This window comes from Delphinus delphis, chromosome 3 (genome assembly GCF_949987515.2).
Source record: "Delphinus delphis chromosome 3, mDelDel1.2, whole genome shotgun sequence".
Lineage (NCBI taxonomy): Eukaryota > Metazoa > Chordata > Mammalia > Artiodactyla > Delphinidae > Delphinus > Delphinus delphis.
Window position 1 is genome coordinate 24,922,509 of NC_082685.1, and position 16,476 is coordinate 24,938,984.

Below are 16,476 nucleotides of genomic sequence, written 5' to 3' on the forward strand. Positions count from 1 at the left end.
ATTCACCTGCAGGAAGTGAGTCCACAGTCCCAGGGCAGGCCATGCTTCACTGAGTGTGTAGACAGCAAGTCTGGCCCAGGGAGACTGGGCCTTCTCTGTTCCCAAACACCGTCTCCCAGAGGAAATTCTCTGGGGCCTCCAGGAAGGCTGGGAAGGCGATGACCGGGTCACTTGGGCTGGGCAAAGGTGCCCCGGGAAGGAAGCATAAGCAACACAAAGGGAGAAAGGAGTGAGAGAGGGCACGGGAGGCAGTCCCCGCGGTGCGGCCCGAAGCCAGACTCTGATTCAGACCCGGGCTCTGCACCAGGCTTTACCCTCTCGGTGCCTCAGTTTCCTCATCTGAAAAATAGAGACAATATATTGTATCTACCTCCGGGGCTGCTGAGAGGGTAAAAGGGGATCGTGCTTGTGAAGTAAGGGGCTCAGCACGCACAAAGCGTTCAACCAGCATCAGCGGCACACGGACGTATGCAGCATGTATGGGGGGCGGGGGGCGCGGAGCAGTGCAGGCATGTGTGTGCCTCTGGGTCTGTATGTGAGATGTCCCAGCCGGGTGGGCCTGTGTGTGTCTCTGGGTGTGTGTGTGTGTCCAGTGGGTGGTCTTAGGGAGCATGTATGATCTCATGTATGTCAGGGCACACTTTCCGGTGTGTGTCTCATGATTGTGTGCGTGAGTCTGAGCAGACGTGTGTGCACACGGTGTCGGAACAATGTGTATGCGTGTGCCTGTGCGCCTGCGAGGGCCCCGTGCACAGCTCACCGTGCCTGGAGGGAACCCACCCAGCAACCTCAACTAGGAAACAGGATTCTCATCAAGCTAGGCTTGGGGTCAGGAGCCGGGTCGCCATGCCAGCACCACAGCTGGAGCGGTTACTTCCCCTTCTGAGCCTCGATTCCCTCTGTCACGCAGGGTGTGGCACAATTCCCCTTCAGCACTGTGCTGCTGGGGGTGGAGGAGAGAAGGAACCTCACAGCTGCCCTGCCCGCAGCTGGCAGAGATCGGGCGGTCAGCGTCTGCTGCCATGGGGAGGAAACTATCGGGCCGGGCCTACTGGACGTGGCCCTCTCCATCAAAATCACAACAGGGAGTCTCAGAACACTTCCTTCACGCCTACTCAATGGACATGGGCGCTGACGTTACAGCGGACAGGCCACTGGACTCGAGGCAGACGCCTGCTGGGGGGGCCTGGACAAATGGCTTCTCTGGGCCCAGCTGCAGGTCTGTAAGACGCGGTGCCGCCTCCTGCCTCATGAGGCTGCCCTGGCACAGAGAAAGCACGAGCACTTAGTAGTTGCTCATGAAAGCCAGTCCCCTCCCCCAGGCCCCGGTCTCAAGCCGAGGTTCCAAGTTGAGTGCAACGTTGATGACACGGCAGCCGTATGCTCAGAAGTGAGGCAGAGGGGTTGTTTGATGGAGCAGAGGCTCGAAGGGCATGACCCCTCTGGAGGGCATCTCCCTATGTCCAGGGAGGACAGAAGGCTCTGGTGATGCAGCCCCTGGACGCCCACCTCCAGCCACCCCATCTGTGCCTCTCTCACCTGCAGCGTGTCCCCAAAGGAGAGCTTGTGGATAACGTGGGTCATGTCCGGGTTCTGTGGCTGGGCTGTGGCACTGTGTGTGGACACGTGGAAGTTGCCCGGGACCTGGGGGAGAGATGGAAAGTTTAGGAGTTGGGTCGGCTGCCCCAGAGGGTGGGGTGCAGGGCTTCACCCTGGGGTCAGGCAGATCTGGATCCCAGCTTGGCCACTTCCCGGCAGTGGAACTTGGCAGGAGCCTCTGGTTCCTCGTCTGCGGAAAGGGGGTGTCAACAGTGGCTACCCGAGAGGACTGCTGGGGCTGTGGGTGGGAGGGTGCATGTGAAGGACATAGCTGGGTGCCTGGCTCAAGACCACGGCTCGAAAAGGCAGCTGCCCACCATCAGCTTCCCGGCTGTTTCCCCCCCGGGGGGTCGGGGAATGACCTTTACGCCTGCAGACTAACGAAGCTTCCTTGAACTCCAGGTCAACACGATCACCCGCCCCAATCTGCCCCATCACCCTAGACTGGGGGTTCCTTGAAGGCAAGACCACAGCAGCCCGCTTTCCTCCCTGGGTCTCAAGGCTGTGCAGAGCGCAGCCAGCGAGAGTTACTGAATGAATGTCTACTCAGTGAACGGCGCTGATGAGGCCTCCACAGCGTCTCCGGGGGCCTCTCTCCTCCCAGCTGCTCAGACCAACCCTTGGTGTCATCCTGGCCCCGTCTTTCTCTCACACTGACGTCCCACCCATCAGGAAATGCTGTCACCTCCACCCTCGAGACGCCCAGCCTCTGAGCCCTCAAGCCTCCACTGCCTCCCTAGACCAGACAAGGCGGCAGCCTCCCCACTGGGCTCCGGGCTCCTGCCCTTGGGGTCCTCAGGCCTTTCCCCAACAGTAGCCAGAGGGGGCCTTTTGAACCCAATGTTTGATCCTGTCACCCCTCTGCCCAGGACCCTCCAAGGCTTCCCTTCTCTTGAGTTGAAGCCACATCCTCACGTCTTCTTCTGCTTACTCCCTCTGGCCACGCTGGCCTCCTGCTGCGACGGCAAACAGTGCCAGTGTGGTCCTCGGGCCTTTGTGCCTGCGCCCCCTTCCTGGAACCCTTTTCCACATGGCTCTCCCTCAGGCCTCTGCTCTGGAGCCTGACTGACCCCCACATCCCCCAAGCCCCTTACGTCGCTAAAGCACTCAGCATCACCCACCATCTTATCCTCATCTTGTTCTCATCTGTGTCCTCCCACGAGAATATAAGCTCCATGCTGGCAGGGTTTTTGTCTGATTTGATGCTGTATTCCCCAGGCTCTGGCACAGAGCAGGTGCTTAATAAATATGTATGGGATGAATTAAAGAATGAGTAAATGACATGAATCCTTAAAACAGCACTTTTGGCTTTGACACCTGGTAATTCCCATTTTACAGAAAAGGAAACTGAGGCTCAGAGCAGTGAAGAAACTTGCTACGGTCACCTGTCAAAACCGCGGCCATCGGACTTCCCTGGTGGCGCAGTGGTTAAGAATCCTCCTGCCAATGCAGGGGACACGGGTTTGAGCCCTGCTCCGGGAAGATCCCACGTGCCGCGGAGCAACAAAGCCCCCGTGCCACAACTACTGAGCCTGTGCTCTACAGCCTGCGAGCCACAACTACTGAGCCCGTGGGCCACAACTACTGAAGACTGCGCGCCTAGAGCCCGTGCTCCACAGCGAGAGAAGTCACCGCAATGACAAGCCCGCGCACCACAACGAAGACCCAACGCAGCCAAAAATAAATAAAAATAAAATAAATAAATTAAAAAAAAAAAAACCCCACAGCCATTGACCTCAGAGGCCCTGGGCTGATGGCCACGTGGAGCCAGCCTTTCAGGAGGTGCAAAGCTTGGGAAATGATCCAGACGAAAGCCTGGCCTTGGATGAGCCCCTGGCCTGCTGTGACACAGACTTGGAACAGAAAATGAGACTGCATGACCTACACTGGACCAGAGGGATGCAAAGACTGTGGGAGCCACGGGGGAGGGCCCCCAACGCAGCTGTGGGTGTTCTCAGGGGAAAGAACACCCTGTGCTAAGGCTCTGGAGATGAGTCTGCATCACTCAGGAATAAGGGGAAAGGCATTTGGGCAGAGGGAACGGCATGAACAAGTATGGAGATCAGAAACTGCCCAGTTGGTGGGCATGTGTAAGAAACTAGAATAGTTTGGTATTACTGAACCCCGAATAAAAGAGAGGCCTGGGGGAGTGGCCACAGCAGGAAACAAAGAGGCATTAAGAGGGAGGTGGGGCTGTTTAGCAAAGGCCCCAAACACCACACTGAAAAACTCAGGGTTTATTTTATTCCAGCTCAACAAAAGTTTAACGAGCTGCACTAGAGGAAGGAATAAGGTTTACGGCTTAGCATCCGCTTATTTTGTAAGCATGCCTGTCTCAAACACAAAGTTGTGGGTTTCCTGCAGGAATATTAATGTCTTCACTAGGGCCTAAGCTTAGGACTGACGTGAGAGGTACCAGGCTAACAGGGCATGGCCCAGGCTCAGTGAGCTCACAGTCAAGTGTGTCATGGGCTGCTTGGAAGAGGGGGCAACCTGCTGGGTCTGGATGGGGTGAACAGAAACAACAGCTCGGCAAGATCTCCCTGGAGGGATAGCACTGCCCACTTCAGGGGCCCAATTACCCGTGGTAGAGTAGCAGGTGAGGGCCACATGTGGGCTCCAGTCCGTCCTCTCTTCCTAGCTGTGGGACCTTGGGCAAGGTCATTAACCACTCTGTGCCTCAGTTTCCCCATCAAGAAAATGGGGATAATAACCAAAACAGGTTATGGGAGGATTAAATGAGGTGAATACAAAGCCGACGGCAGGTGTTATTGGGTTGGGTTTACAGGATGAACATGTTTGAGCCAAGAGACAAGAACCCTCCCAGAAGAGGGAACAAGCATGTACATGGGCAGGGTGTGGGGAAAACCCTACTGTATTCTAAGAATACTTTAAACTTCATTTTTACTTATATAAATAATACCTGGATATATTTTCACTATTAAAAATCCATGTGATAGGGCTTCTCTGGTGGCGCAGTGGTTGAGAGTCCGCCTGCCGATGCAGGGGACACGGGTTCGTGCCCCGGTCCGGGAGGATCCCGCGTGCCACGGAGCGGCTGGGCCCGTGAGCCACGGCCGCTGAGCCTGCACATCCGGAGCCTGTGCTCCGCCAACAGGAGAGGCCACAACAGTGAGAGCCCGTGTACCGCAAAAAAAAAAAAAAAAAAAAAAAATCCATGTGATAAAGTCAGAACTAAAGTCCCCATTGCCTACCGCCCCCAGAAGTAAGAAGCAAATAGCATCCGGTGTACATCCTTCAGAGTTGTTCTATGCAGTGACATGGGGCCTCCCATGGACGGGGCCGTGGGCGGAGTTCAGAACTGGGTTTGGAGTCTGGGCCTCATGCTCCCAGAGTTAGGTGAGTCAAGGAGGCTGGCGCCCGCACATCTGCCACCCGCTGCTGCCCCTTGAGGCTGTGACTCAGTGACCCACACCCCCTCAGCACGGAATCCATCACAGGTGGCTGACTCACGCCAGCACACGCTGGGCTGAAGAAAGCAAAGACGACGCTTTTAGAGCTGTGACTTAGGAACCTACGTCATTGTCTCTGACGGGTTTTAAAAACATATAGATGGAGCCAGGCCCCAAACCCTGGCCCATCCTGTCCTCCTCCAGGGGGGCTGGGTGATTGAGCAAGGACTCCGTGCTGCTGGGGGCCTGCTGGGGGCTGCTGGTGCAGCTTGAAACACGTGAACTCTGACATCCGGCTGCTGGCTGACTTCCTGATGGATGGATAAGGGGGCCACAGGGCAAGTGTGAGCCTGATGCTGGGAGATATAGGGGCGGGGGCCAGCTGCTGACCTCACCTGTCATCACGGCTGGCTTTCTTATCTGAGCACCCCCTGACTGAGAGCTCCAGGAAGGCACGAACTCTTAACCTTCCAAGGGTGGGGGGCAGAGGCTGGCCTGAGCTGTGACCGAGATGCTGGCCAGAAGCAGCAACAAGCAGGGGTGCAGGAGACAGAGAAGGGGCCCTGGTGCCAGACAGCCTGGGTTCAAATCCTAGCTCCCGGCCCTTTAGCAGGTCACTTAATCCCCTGTGCCTGTTTCCTTAGGACTGTTACAAGGACTAAATGAGTTAATACTGGTAAAGGGTCCGGTGAGAGCCCAATAGGCGGCGGCAGTCAAAAGGTGAGGGCTGGTGGGACCCTTTTCTAGGATCTCAGCTGTCCCCTGACCAGAGAAGACCCACTTCTTGGATGTTATCCATGCACATTTCATGAGCACACTTGTAGCCAAGCGACGGCGGGTGCCAGATGACGAGATCACAGACACCCCACTGACAGGAGACAAGGCCAGCCGGGGAAGGGCACCGAGACTTGTCCCATCCCTACTGCTGTATGTGCTTTACAGATTTTAATCTGTTCACAGCTTACAACCCGTCAGCGCAGTATCATTATCCCATTTTACAGATGAGGAAACCGAGGCTGAGAGAGGCTAAACTGCCCAGTCATTCAACCAGTGAGCGCTGTAGCCAGGATTCTCAACCATAGGTCCGTCTGACCCCAAACAGCAAGCTCCGGTTCAGCCAGAGCCAGCGGGGGGCCTCACTGGAGCCTGTCTAAGGGAAGCCACCCACAGCCTGAGGCATGTTTGCCAAGCTGAGGAGAGTGTGGCGCTGGGCCATCTCCTGGGTGGTTGTCCTGTCTCTCCTGTGCCCACCCCATACTCGGTGCTGAGTAAACGTGGTCCCTCCTGTTCACCGTCTGAGGTGTTTATATCTGTTTAACCCAGGTGATCATACCCTCCTAGGGGAGGCCCCCCCCCCCAGTAGGGAGGCATGCATGTGTCTGTTCATCTTCAACCATCCTTCAACCCCAAAGACAGGCCTTCCCTTATGACCCTATCTCAGTGGGTCTCCTCCTTAATTTCCCACCATAATACCCCCTTCATTGTCTTCCTGGCTGCTTCATCAAATTATATATTGGCTTGTTTGAGTGTTTACCTGTCACCCCGCAATAGACTGTAAGTGCCACTAAGGGCAGGGACATCAGTTGCTTCTCTGGGCACTGCACCCCAGTACCAGGTGTGGAGCCAGGCACACAGCAGACTCTCAAGAGCAGGATGTATGAGTGAATGAGCTGGGGGCATGGGGCAGGGGGCAATGGTCAAAGGAAGTCAGAATGTGATATGGACAAGAGCAACATAAGGATCATGATGGGAGGGGCAGGGGAGGGAGGGCTCCCACTCAGGCACCCATGTCAACGAGACCTGTGGGTGAGCAGCAGCTCTCCAGGCACATAGATGGGGGCAGAGAGAGGGCATCAGAGGCAGAGTGAGAGCCTGGCCCACCAACAATTCGCCCACCTCCCTGCATTGTGCCCACACTGGCCTTCCCTCATCTCCAAGGCGTGCCCTCCACTGCAGCCAGCATCCCAAGGGCTTGGCTGTGCAGTGGCCCCTTACTCTCCCACATGGGCTTTCCCTGCAGCACATGGGTCAGTGGTCCACCCCATCCTTGCAGCACCAGCCCTCCTCTTTGATTCATGTTCTCTTCCAGATTCTGGGGCCCACTCAGCCCTGGTTTCCCCCTACCTATCTGGCTGCTCCTTCTATCTTTCCTCCCCACTTCTAAACACTGGCATGCACCAGAAATCGGTCCTCAAACTGCATCCTTATCAAGACCTTAGGTTCTTACATTTTTGGTGCCGTGGACCCGTTGCCAGTCTGCCGACACCTACGTTGTAAATGCCTTAAAAGTTTCGAATGCATAAAACACATAGGATCACAGAGGAAAGAAACGATGTTTTAAACAGTAATTAAAATAGATCAAACATTTGCACATGCGTCTTTATTAATGCAGCAAATAATAAGACCTGGTCGCGGATCAACAAATTACTGTACTTTCAAAACAGCAATGAATGTAAACAGCATCTCAGAATGATCTGTGACGATTTTAATGTGATATACATATCGGCAATTTCTATTGGTGACAAGGTCAAGGGTGCTGCTAATGCTACTATGGTCCATTGCCTACGTTCATCATAGAAGAGAACGCTAAATTGGACTTAGAGCTTCGTAAAAATAAACATGTCATTTTCTTCCCCATCCAGGTTCACAGACTCTTTGAATTTGATCTGCATTCCCTGGGGCGTCTGTGGACCCCAGGTTTAGAACGTTCTACACCTCTCCCTAGGTCATCTAGCTTAGACCAATGATCCTCAAACATGAGTGGCATCAGGATCCCCTGCGGGGCTTGTTATAACACAGATTCAGTAGATCCAAAGTGGGGCCTGAGAATCTGCATTCTTTCTTTCTTTTTTTTTTTTGCAGTATACAGGCCTCTCACTGTTGTGGCCTCTCCCATTGCGGAGCACAGGCTCCGGACGCGCAGGCTCAGCGGCCATGGCTCACGGACCCAGCCGCTCTGCGGCATGTGGGATCCTCCCGGACCGGGGAACGAACCCGTGTCCCCTGCATCGGCAGGCGGACTCTCAACCACTGCGCCACCAGAGAAGCCCAAGCATCTGCATTCTTAACAGGTTCCAGGTGATGCTGATACTGCTGGTTTGGGGGCCTCACTTTGTTTGTTTGTTTTTATTGAAGTATAGTGGATTTACAATGTTGTGTTAATCTCTGCTGTACAGCAAAGTGATTCAGTTATACACATATATACATTCTTTTTAAAATATTCTTTTCCATTATGGTTTATCACAGATATTGAATACAGTTAGTTCCCCGTGCTATACAGGAGGACCTTGTTGTTTATCCATTCTATATATAATAGTTTGCGTCTGCTACCCAAACTCCCAATCCATCCCTTCCCCACTCTCCCTCCCCCTTGATTACCACAAGTCTGCTCTCTATGTCTGTGAGCCTGTTTCTGTTTTGTAGATAAGTCTGTGTCATATTTTAGATTCCACATATAAGTGATACCATATGGTATTGGTCTTTCTCTGTCTGACTTACTTCACTTAGTATATCATCTAGGTCCATCCATGTTGCTGCAATCTGAGGGCCCCACTTTGAATAGCACTGATGGAGACCTATGAAAGCCAACATCATCTGTTTACCGATGGCTCCTACATTTACATCTCCAGCCCAGAGCTCTCTCCTGCACTCCACAAGCACCCCCTCAACTTCCAATTTAACATCTCTAATGGGAATCCTGAATGAAACGTGTCCAAAACTGAAGGTCCGAGTCCCAGCCCCACCTCGCACAGAATCCATGCTTTCCCAAGCTTCCATACTTAGAAAATGGGACTGCCTGGTTATCAAGACAAAAACCGAAGAGGTTTCTCTGATTCCACTCTTGCCCTCACCACCCACAACCAATTGATCAGTAAGTCTTGTTGACTCCACTCCCTAATCCGGACCCTTCTCTCCAATGCCACTGCCACCAGCACTGTCTGTGACCTCTGCTCTTGGTCCTGTCCAGTCTCTCCCCAAACAGACGACAGAGTGATCTTTCTAACCGTTTGCTCTCCAGGAGAACTCTCCCTGATGATGGAAATGTTTCTTATCTGTGCTAACACGGTAGCCACTAGCCACATGTGGCCATGGAGCGCCTGCAGTGTGGCTAGTGAGACTGGGGGCCTGAATTTTACTTAATTTTAATCAACTGAAACGGAGCTGGTGGCTACTGTATTCGATAGTGCAGTTGTAAAGCATAAATCCGACTGCACTGCTTCCCTGCTTAAAACCTTCACACGGCTCCCATCACAAGCACCATAAATCCTAATCACGGGGCACAGCAAAGACCCCGTGTGGTAGCTAATCAGCAAAGAGAGGCCCCATGAACCACACCTCCCAGCACCCGCACCCATGGGTGGTCCCCCCCGCCCCCATGGAACCCGGGCCAGCACCTAATTCCTGTTAAGCCATAAAGTTTGGCAGAAGTGATAGTCTCTGCTTTAGCACTTAAGGAGCCCTGAGCTGTCATGGAAGAAAACCACATGGGGAGACCACGTGGAGACAGAGAGACAGGCCCAGGTGTCCCAAGCAACTGGGCCAAGCCTCGCAGCCATCCAGCGGGGACTGCAGGAAGGACAGCTCACTGTCTAAAGGGGTCATTAGCTCCAGATCGTTGTTTCCAGTGAAACTCGGGCCCAGTGCGGCTAGAGCCTCTGACTTTTAAAAGCCAGAAATCTGGACTCCCGGTCTTTTGATATTGGCTCTGATGGATCTGAATACTGTATGGGGCAAATGTGACTGGTTTTGGGGTTGTGTGTGGCCAGTGAGTTTGCAACCTCTGACTGAGATGGCAGGGATTAGAGGAAGGGCATCTGAGCAGAGGCTACGGGAGGCCAGGCAGAAGCCAGTGGCTCAGCCTGGCTGGGACTGGGAAGGGGAGTTGTGGGACATGGGGATAGCTGTGCAACCTTGGCTGAGATACTTAACCTCTCTGGGTCTCAGGTTCCTCATCTGTAAAATGGTGCCACCTCACAGGGTTGTTGAGAGGCTCCACTGTGATAACACATAAAAAGAGCCGAGAAGGGACTTCCCTGTTGGTCCAGTGGTTAAGACTCTGTGCTTCCAATGCAGGGGGCCTGGGTTCGATCCCTGGTCAGGGAACTGGATCCCGCATGCCACAACTAAGAGCCTGCATGCAGCAACTAAAGATCCCACGTGCCACAGCAAAGATCCTGTGTGCGGCAATGAAGATGCCGTGCGCTGCAATTAAGACCCGGCACACAAAAATAAATAAATAAATCTTTTAGAAAAAAGAGCCGAGAGGAGTGCTGGCTGCTGCCGGGATTCCCCAGCTCTCCCAAATGCACCGCGCTCACACCTTTAACTTAGGATCTGAAGTTCCTGGTTCTAGCGGCAAAACAACAGCAATACCTGAATGGTCCTTTGGAGCTGACCAGGTACTTCCAAACCCATCCACTCCCACTCCTCCCCTGCTTCATTCCTCATCACAGCACTTACCACCCACTGAAATGCTTTTCACCTTGCACACCGTCTGCCTCGCTCCACTAGAACAGAAGCCCCGCCAGTGCAAGAACGCTGCCCACCTAGTCCAGGCATTGCCCAGAGCCAGGAACCCACCCTGGAACACAGCAGGTGCTCCATAAAAGTGTTCTGAATGAATGAATGTGTAATAGCTCATTTAATCATCACATATACTTTGTAAAGTAGAAGGTATCATATTATTATATCATCACATCCTCAGCCTAAAGGTGCGAAAACTGAGGTTAAGACAGGTCTAGTGACCTGGAGGGCATTGCTTGGCCAAGATGGGGTAGGGCTAGGACACACACTCGGGCTCAGGGCTTCCATTCTATCGTCTTCTCACCACCCACTCCTTCTGCGTTGGGGAGAGAAGTAGCTCCTTCCTGAACCAGCCATCTGGGGCTCCAAACCTCAGGGAGCCTAAAACCCACCCCTCCAGAATCTCAGCAGGAACTGTCAGGTGCCTGGATGCTGGCCCTCAGCTTGTCAGGGCTCTGGACACAGGGGAGGGCAAGTGGGCACACGGCTCCACCCTCCAGTTTCCAGGGAGGAAGAGGACCACGGGGATGGGGAACAAGGGGAGAGGGGACCAGGCAAGGTCTCTGTACCTTGTTGATGCTGAACTGCCCCTCGAAGCGGCAGCCCACCCCATTGTTCAGCGGGATCTTCATCGAGTTGTCAATGTGCCCCACTTCGTGCCTGCCCATCTCATCCTGGATGTCGAGCCCGACCACTGCAGGAGGCAAGGAAAGAAGAGTCACAAACATCCAGAAAAACGGGACCAGTTCCCTCCTCTCGGGACCCCTCATTCATCCACTTCATGGACAGGCAGGGCCCCCGGCCATCCAGGAGCTCACAGTCTAGGGCCCAGAGCCACAGAGAAAGGGTCAGCCAGCAGAGGAGGAGGAGAAAGTGATGGCTGGACCGAGAGCGAGTGAGCGTTCCTGTCCCCTGCCACTGCCACTGCCAGCTGGAAAGAGTTGGGGAAGGCAGTAGCTAAGTGGGCCAGGGATGGAGGACTGCAGGCTGCAGGGGTGCAGAGCCTGCTAACTGTGAGGCTGCCGGGAGGCAGCAGAGGGTCAGGCTTGGGAGGTGGTCTGAATCCTGGCCCTGCCTTTTATCAGCTTGCCACCTTGACTGAGGCACTTCACCTCTCCATGCCTTGGTTTCCTTCTCTGTAAATGGCGGGGGTGGGGGGAGGGAGGGAGGAGTGGGCGGGGATAACAATTAAAGCTTCCTTGGAGAATCAGGAGGATCAGATAATTAATATGTGTCGAAAATGCTTAGAACAGGGCCTGATGCTCAGTAGGTGGCAAGTACATAATAAATGTCAGCACTTACTACATCTCAGACAGTCTCTGGGTTCCCCAGGCATCATTCAGGCTCAGGCAGTCATTCATTCACACCTTCCTTTACCCAATGCCCGCTCCTCCAGGCCCTGCCCTCCAGGAGTGTGGGCACTTTTCTGGGTTCCTCAGTGCACTAAATGGGAAGCCTGGGGCCTGGAGTCCTGGTCCTGACTCCAATGTGACTCTCCGTCACCTACTGTGACTCAGCTTCCTAATCTGCAAAATGGGCAGGCCCAAGCCAACTGTATTCCCTGAGATGGTCCAAGAGGCAAGTGAGGACCCCTGTAAACTATGGAAATGCAGAGATTTCCCCGATAGGAGCGCTAGAAAGCAGGCTGCGATACAGAGAAAGAGCAGCTGGAAGCAATTTTCAGAGAGCTGACTGTAAAAGGGAAAAATGGGAAGAACCCAGTTTTCCTCAATGGGCATGGAAGTATGCGAGGGCTCATCCACAGAAGGGAGTGTGATGCGCCACTAAAAATGATGCTTCCGGGTCTGTCGTACGTGGGAAATGCTGATGTCGTAATGTTCGGATTTAAAGAAATGCAAGCAGGTCCCCGTTTGACTCAGCAGTTCCACCCCCGGGGAGCCCGTCCTCCAGACGCACACACATCCAGGCGTGCGCACAAGGCTCTGGGCAACCTTATTTGAAATTGTGACGACTGGGAGCAACCCAACTGCTTGTCAACGGGGGACTGGTCAATGGTACAGCCCCCTCCGGAATGCTGTGCAGCGGGTACAAGGAATGAGCGAAACCCATATGTGGGGAGGGGCAGTCTGAGCTCTGGGGCTGTCTGGGCTGTCCTGTCTGTCCTATCCTGTGGTTCCTGGCTCTGCCCCCTACACCGTGGCACCTCGAGCAAGTTACCTAACCTTTTCGTGCCTCAGTTGCTTGTTCTATCCTAGGTTTGCGAGGATTAAAAAAATAAAACAGAACTTACTATGGGCTAGACACTCTTCCAAGTGCCTTTTCCATAAGAAGGCACCATCTGAACATCCCTGTGGGGAAGATAATATTATCAGACCCATCCTATACCGGGGGACACTGACGCACAGAGAGGTTAAGTAACTTGCCTGAGACCTCACAGCTAAGAAGCAGTGGTGCTTGGATTGAAACCCACAGAGTCTGGATCCAGAGCCCACACCCTTTGGCTACTCTGCTAGAGCACCTCTCATCTTAAGGCACAAACACGGCCAAAGGATTCTGGACAGGGCCCGCCCCTGAGTAAGAGCTGAATAAATGGCAGCTGTAGTTATTATTTTACTAATATTATGAGTAATAGAAGAACAGCTCCAAGATATAAATGGAAAAAACAAGAAATCCCAGAAAGGTTCCCTGTAGTTGGGTCTCAATTATGTAAAAAAAAAAAAAAACAAACCACCAATCACGACATATGTTTGCAGACAGACAGACAGAGATACACAGGGGTGAGTGAAAGGGTCCCAACTGCTAACAGGGGCTTCCTCTGCGGTGGTTGACATGTGGGAAGCACGTCTTTCTTTTACTTTTTTCTTTATATATTTCTGTATTTTGAACATGTATCTTTTTTAAAAATAAAAAAATGTATCCCTGTATTAGTTGTTTACCAGAAAAAGATTATTTTTAAAAGCAGGATATGAGAATGCACAGGCAGCATGATCTCAGCCATGTTTAGAAATGCAGGGAACGGAAGGCCAACCGGATGGGACAGCATCAAATGTCAACTGATGTTGTCAGCCGGGGTGGAATTATGGGTGACTTCTCTCTCTGCTGCTCTGGATTTTCCAAAGGTATAATAGTGAGCACGCATTTTCTTTTTCCTATAATAAAAATTCGAAGTTCTTTTAAAGAAAAGCCTAAGTGCGGGGCTCTAGCGGGAGCCGCTGGGGTGGGCAGGGCCCGGTGGATCAGCACAGCCAGCAGCTTCAGGTCGCCCACCCCTCCTGGGCCACCACCTGGAGCAGGGACCGAGCCTGGAACCACATCCTTTCCTGCCCCTGCCCCCCTGGTCCCAGTCCTCTGGCCTAAGAATTTCTTTGCTCCAGAGACACAACCAACTCCTGAATGAGAAGCTGCCAGACAAATTATTTTTCTGAGAGAAAGAGAAAAAATAAAAATAAAACCAACCCATTTCAACAGGTTTCCTGGCTCGGGGCCCACTGTGCATTCAAAACTGTGATGTAATTCTCACCAAAAGCAATAACAGAACTGAATCTTTCCCTATCTCTGCCACAGACCCGCCCAATGTTCTGCCTTTCAGGAGGAAGGGAGGGAGTAGGAGGAGAAGGGCCTGCATGGGGTCCGTGCCAGGCTGGGGCAGAGGGACAGCTGGAAACCCAGCCTGCTTGTTAACAAATCTAGGGACCAGCTCATTGGATTCTCCCAACAACCTCAAGCAAGAGAGGGCACTATGCCCATTTCACAGTTGAGGAAACTGAGGCTCGGAGGGGTCACCTCAGCCAGGGTCACACAGTTTTAGTAAACAAAGGAGCCAGAATCTGACTCTAAACCAGACTCCCAATAGGTTTTGTTTTACACAGGTAATTCATTCTGGTTGAAACACAACAAGTAAAACAAAACAAAACAGAACACACAGACACACAATGGAGCGTGAAGTCAAAAAGGATGTTTCCCACGGCTGCTAACAGCTCAGAACTGCATCCTTCTCCTGGCGACTGCTCCTGGCTGGCTGGAGGCCCCCTTGCCTTGGGATGCATCCCCCCACACCACCCTGTACCCATCAGCCGAGGATATGGATACTAACAGCCCAGCCCCCTTGCTACCAGGCGAGACAGACTACGATGTCATTCACACCCCACGGCTCCCTGTGGGATCAGGCCGCAATTAGACGTCAGCTGAACACGCACCTCTGCCTGTCTTCTCACCTCCCTCATGCCCTTACAGGTTCCTCCTGGGAGCCCTCTCTCAATAAGCCACTTGCAGAAAATCTGCGTTTTACTTCTTGGGAGCGTGACCTCAGAGACACCACGCCCCACCCCACCCCCACCCCGCAACATGGCTACTCTCCAGAGATAAACCGTTGGCAGTGTCTTGTGTTTTCTTATTCCAAAAAACATCCAAGTGCGTGCACACTTGATTACGTCCTGCCCCACAAAAGTGGGGAGAGTTTCCTGCTGCCCGTTGTTTGCAGCCTGCCATCCACTTAACTTGTCCCGGTCATCTCGCCATTTCTGCACACACAGCACTGTCTAGAGGAAGTGTCTTGCCGGAGCAGAGGGCTGCTGGGAATACTCACATTCACAGTGCAAATTGGGTAGACTGATGTTCAGGCTGACGTCAATTTTGCCCCCGCTGTCCTTGTCCGGGTCATCGACGTACAACTCGTTCACACTGAAGGAGACAAGTACAGAAGCCTTGTTGAGATGGGGACACCCATCCCGGCTGCAGGGGACAGCCAGGGACACTTCACTTGGTGACCACTGCTCAGACAACCCAGACTCCCATCTGGGGGAAGCCTGGACCTGCTCAGGCACGGCGGGGGGGGCGGGGGGGCGGGCAGGGCTCCCATCTCCGTGGCGCTCTCCAAATGTGGGCCTTACCGCTTAGAAGGAGGGGAGGAGGACTGGACGGGATGGCGGCAAGAGCACGGAGTCAGACGGATTCACTTTCCAATCCTGACTCTGCCACTTTTCTATGGAACTCAGGCAGATACCTTCACCTCTGTGAACCCTTCTGTTAAACAGGGATACCACCACCCACTGTTAATGGGGTGTTTTGAACACTCACATGAGAATTGAGACCGTTCTAGGGATCAGGGCCTGGTACCAACAGGCACATGGTTCCTGACTCCCTCCTCTCTTGAGCTCCCCCCACTCAGCCCCCGACCCTCCCAACCCCCCAGCCGGCTGGGAAGTCGCGGATTCTCTGGGTACTCATCCTCACCCAGGCTCTCACAAAGCCCTAGACACAGCTAGACTCACACACGTATTACTTTCCTGTGGCTGCTGGAATGAATTATCACCAAGTTAATGGCTTCAAACAACACACACTTATTCTCTTATACTTCTGAAGGTCCGACGTCTGAGATGGGTCTGCAGGGCTGAACTCCTGGGGAGAATCGGTTTTCTTGCCCTTTCCAGCTTCTAGAGGCCTCGGCTCATAGCCCCTTCCTCCATCTTCCAAGCCAGCCGCAGGGCATCTTCTCTCCTCTCTGACCTCCTAACTCCCTCTTGTAAGGACTCTTGTGATTCCATCCTGCCCAGCTGGATAACCCAGGATCATCCCCCACCTCAAGACCCTTGACATAATCACATGTGTAAAGTTCCCTTTACCATGTAAGGTAACATACCTGCAGCCCTCAGGGACAGGGACGTGGGCATCTAGGTGGGGCGGGGGGGGGGGCACAGTGTGGGCAGGTGGCCTGGACAGCTAGGCCACCCTGCTGTTGGGGACAATGGCTCCACACTGGGATCTGTCAGCAATATGCTAAGTATTCAACAAATACTTTTTGAGCGCTTACTACCTGTCAGGCACTAGAGACAGCGAGGAACCAGACAGACACGGTCTCTGCCTTCATTGAGCTTAGAGAGACCACTCAGCTCCTAAACAAGCACCTTATCCCAACTTTGATGGAAAGCTGTGGGGTGCCGTGAGAGGGACTCATGGGGTGATGGACCCCTGGGGAGAGTGG

At 53.3% G+C, this 16,476-nt stretch overlaps 1 protein-coding gene across 2 annotated transcripts in view; it reads right to left on the reverse strand.

The window, feature by feature from the left end:
- Positions 1-16,476, reverse strand: part of ERGIC1 (endoplasmic reticulum-golgi intermediate compartment 1) — a 105,463-nt gene that overhangs the window by 22,803 nt on the left and 66,184 nt on the right. For both annotated transcript variants that reach the window (XM_060008381.1, XM_060008380.1), the window contains exons 4-6: positions 15,082-15,176; positions 11,105-11,229; positions 1,540-1,644 (exon numbers count right to left, since the gene is read on the reverse strand). In XM_060008381.1, the coding sequence (XP_059864364.1) occupies positions 1,540-1,644; positions 11,105-11,229; positions 15,082-15,176 (325 nt within the window). The remainder of the gene's footprint in view (positions 1-1,539; positions 1,645-11,104; positions 11,230-15,081; positions 15,177-16,476) is intronic.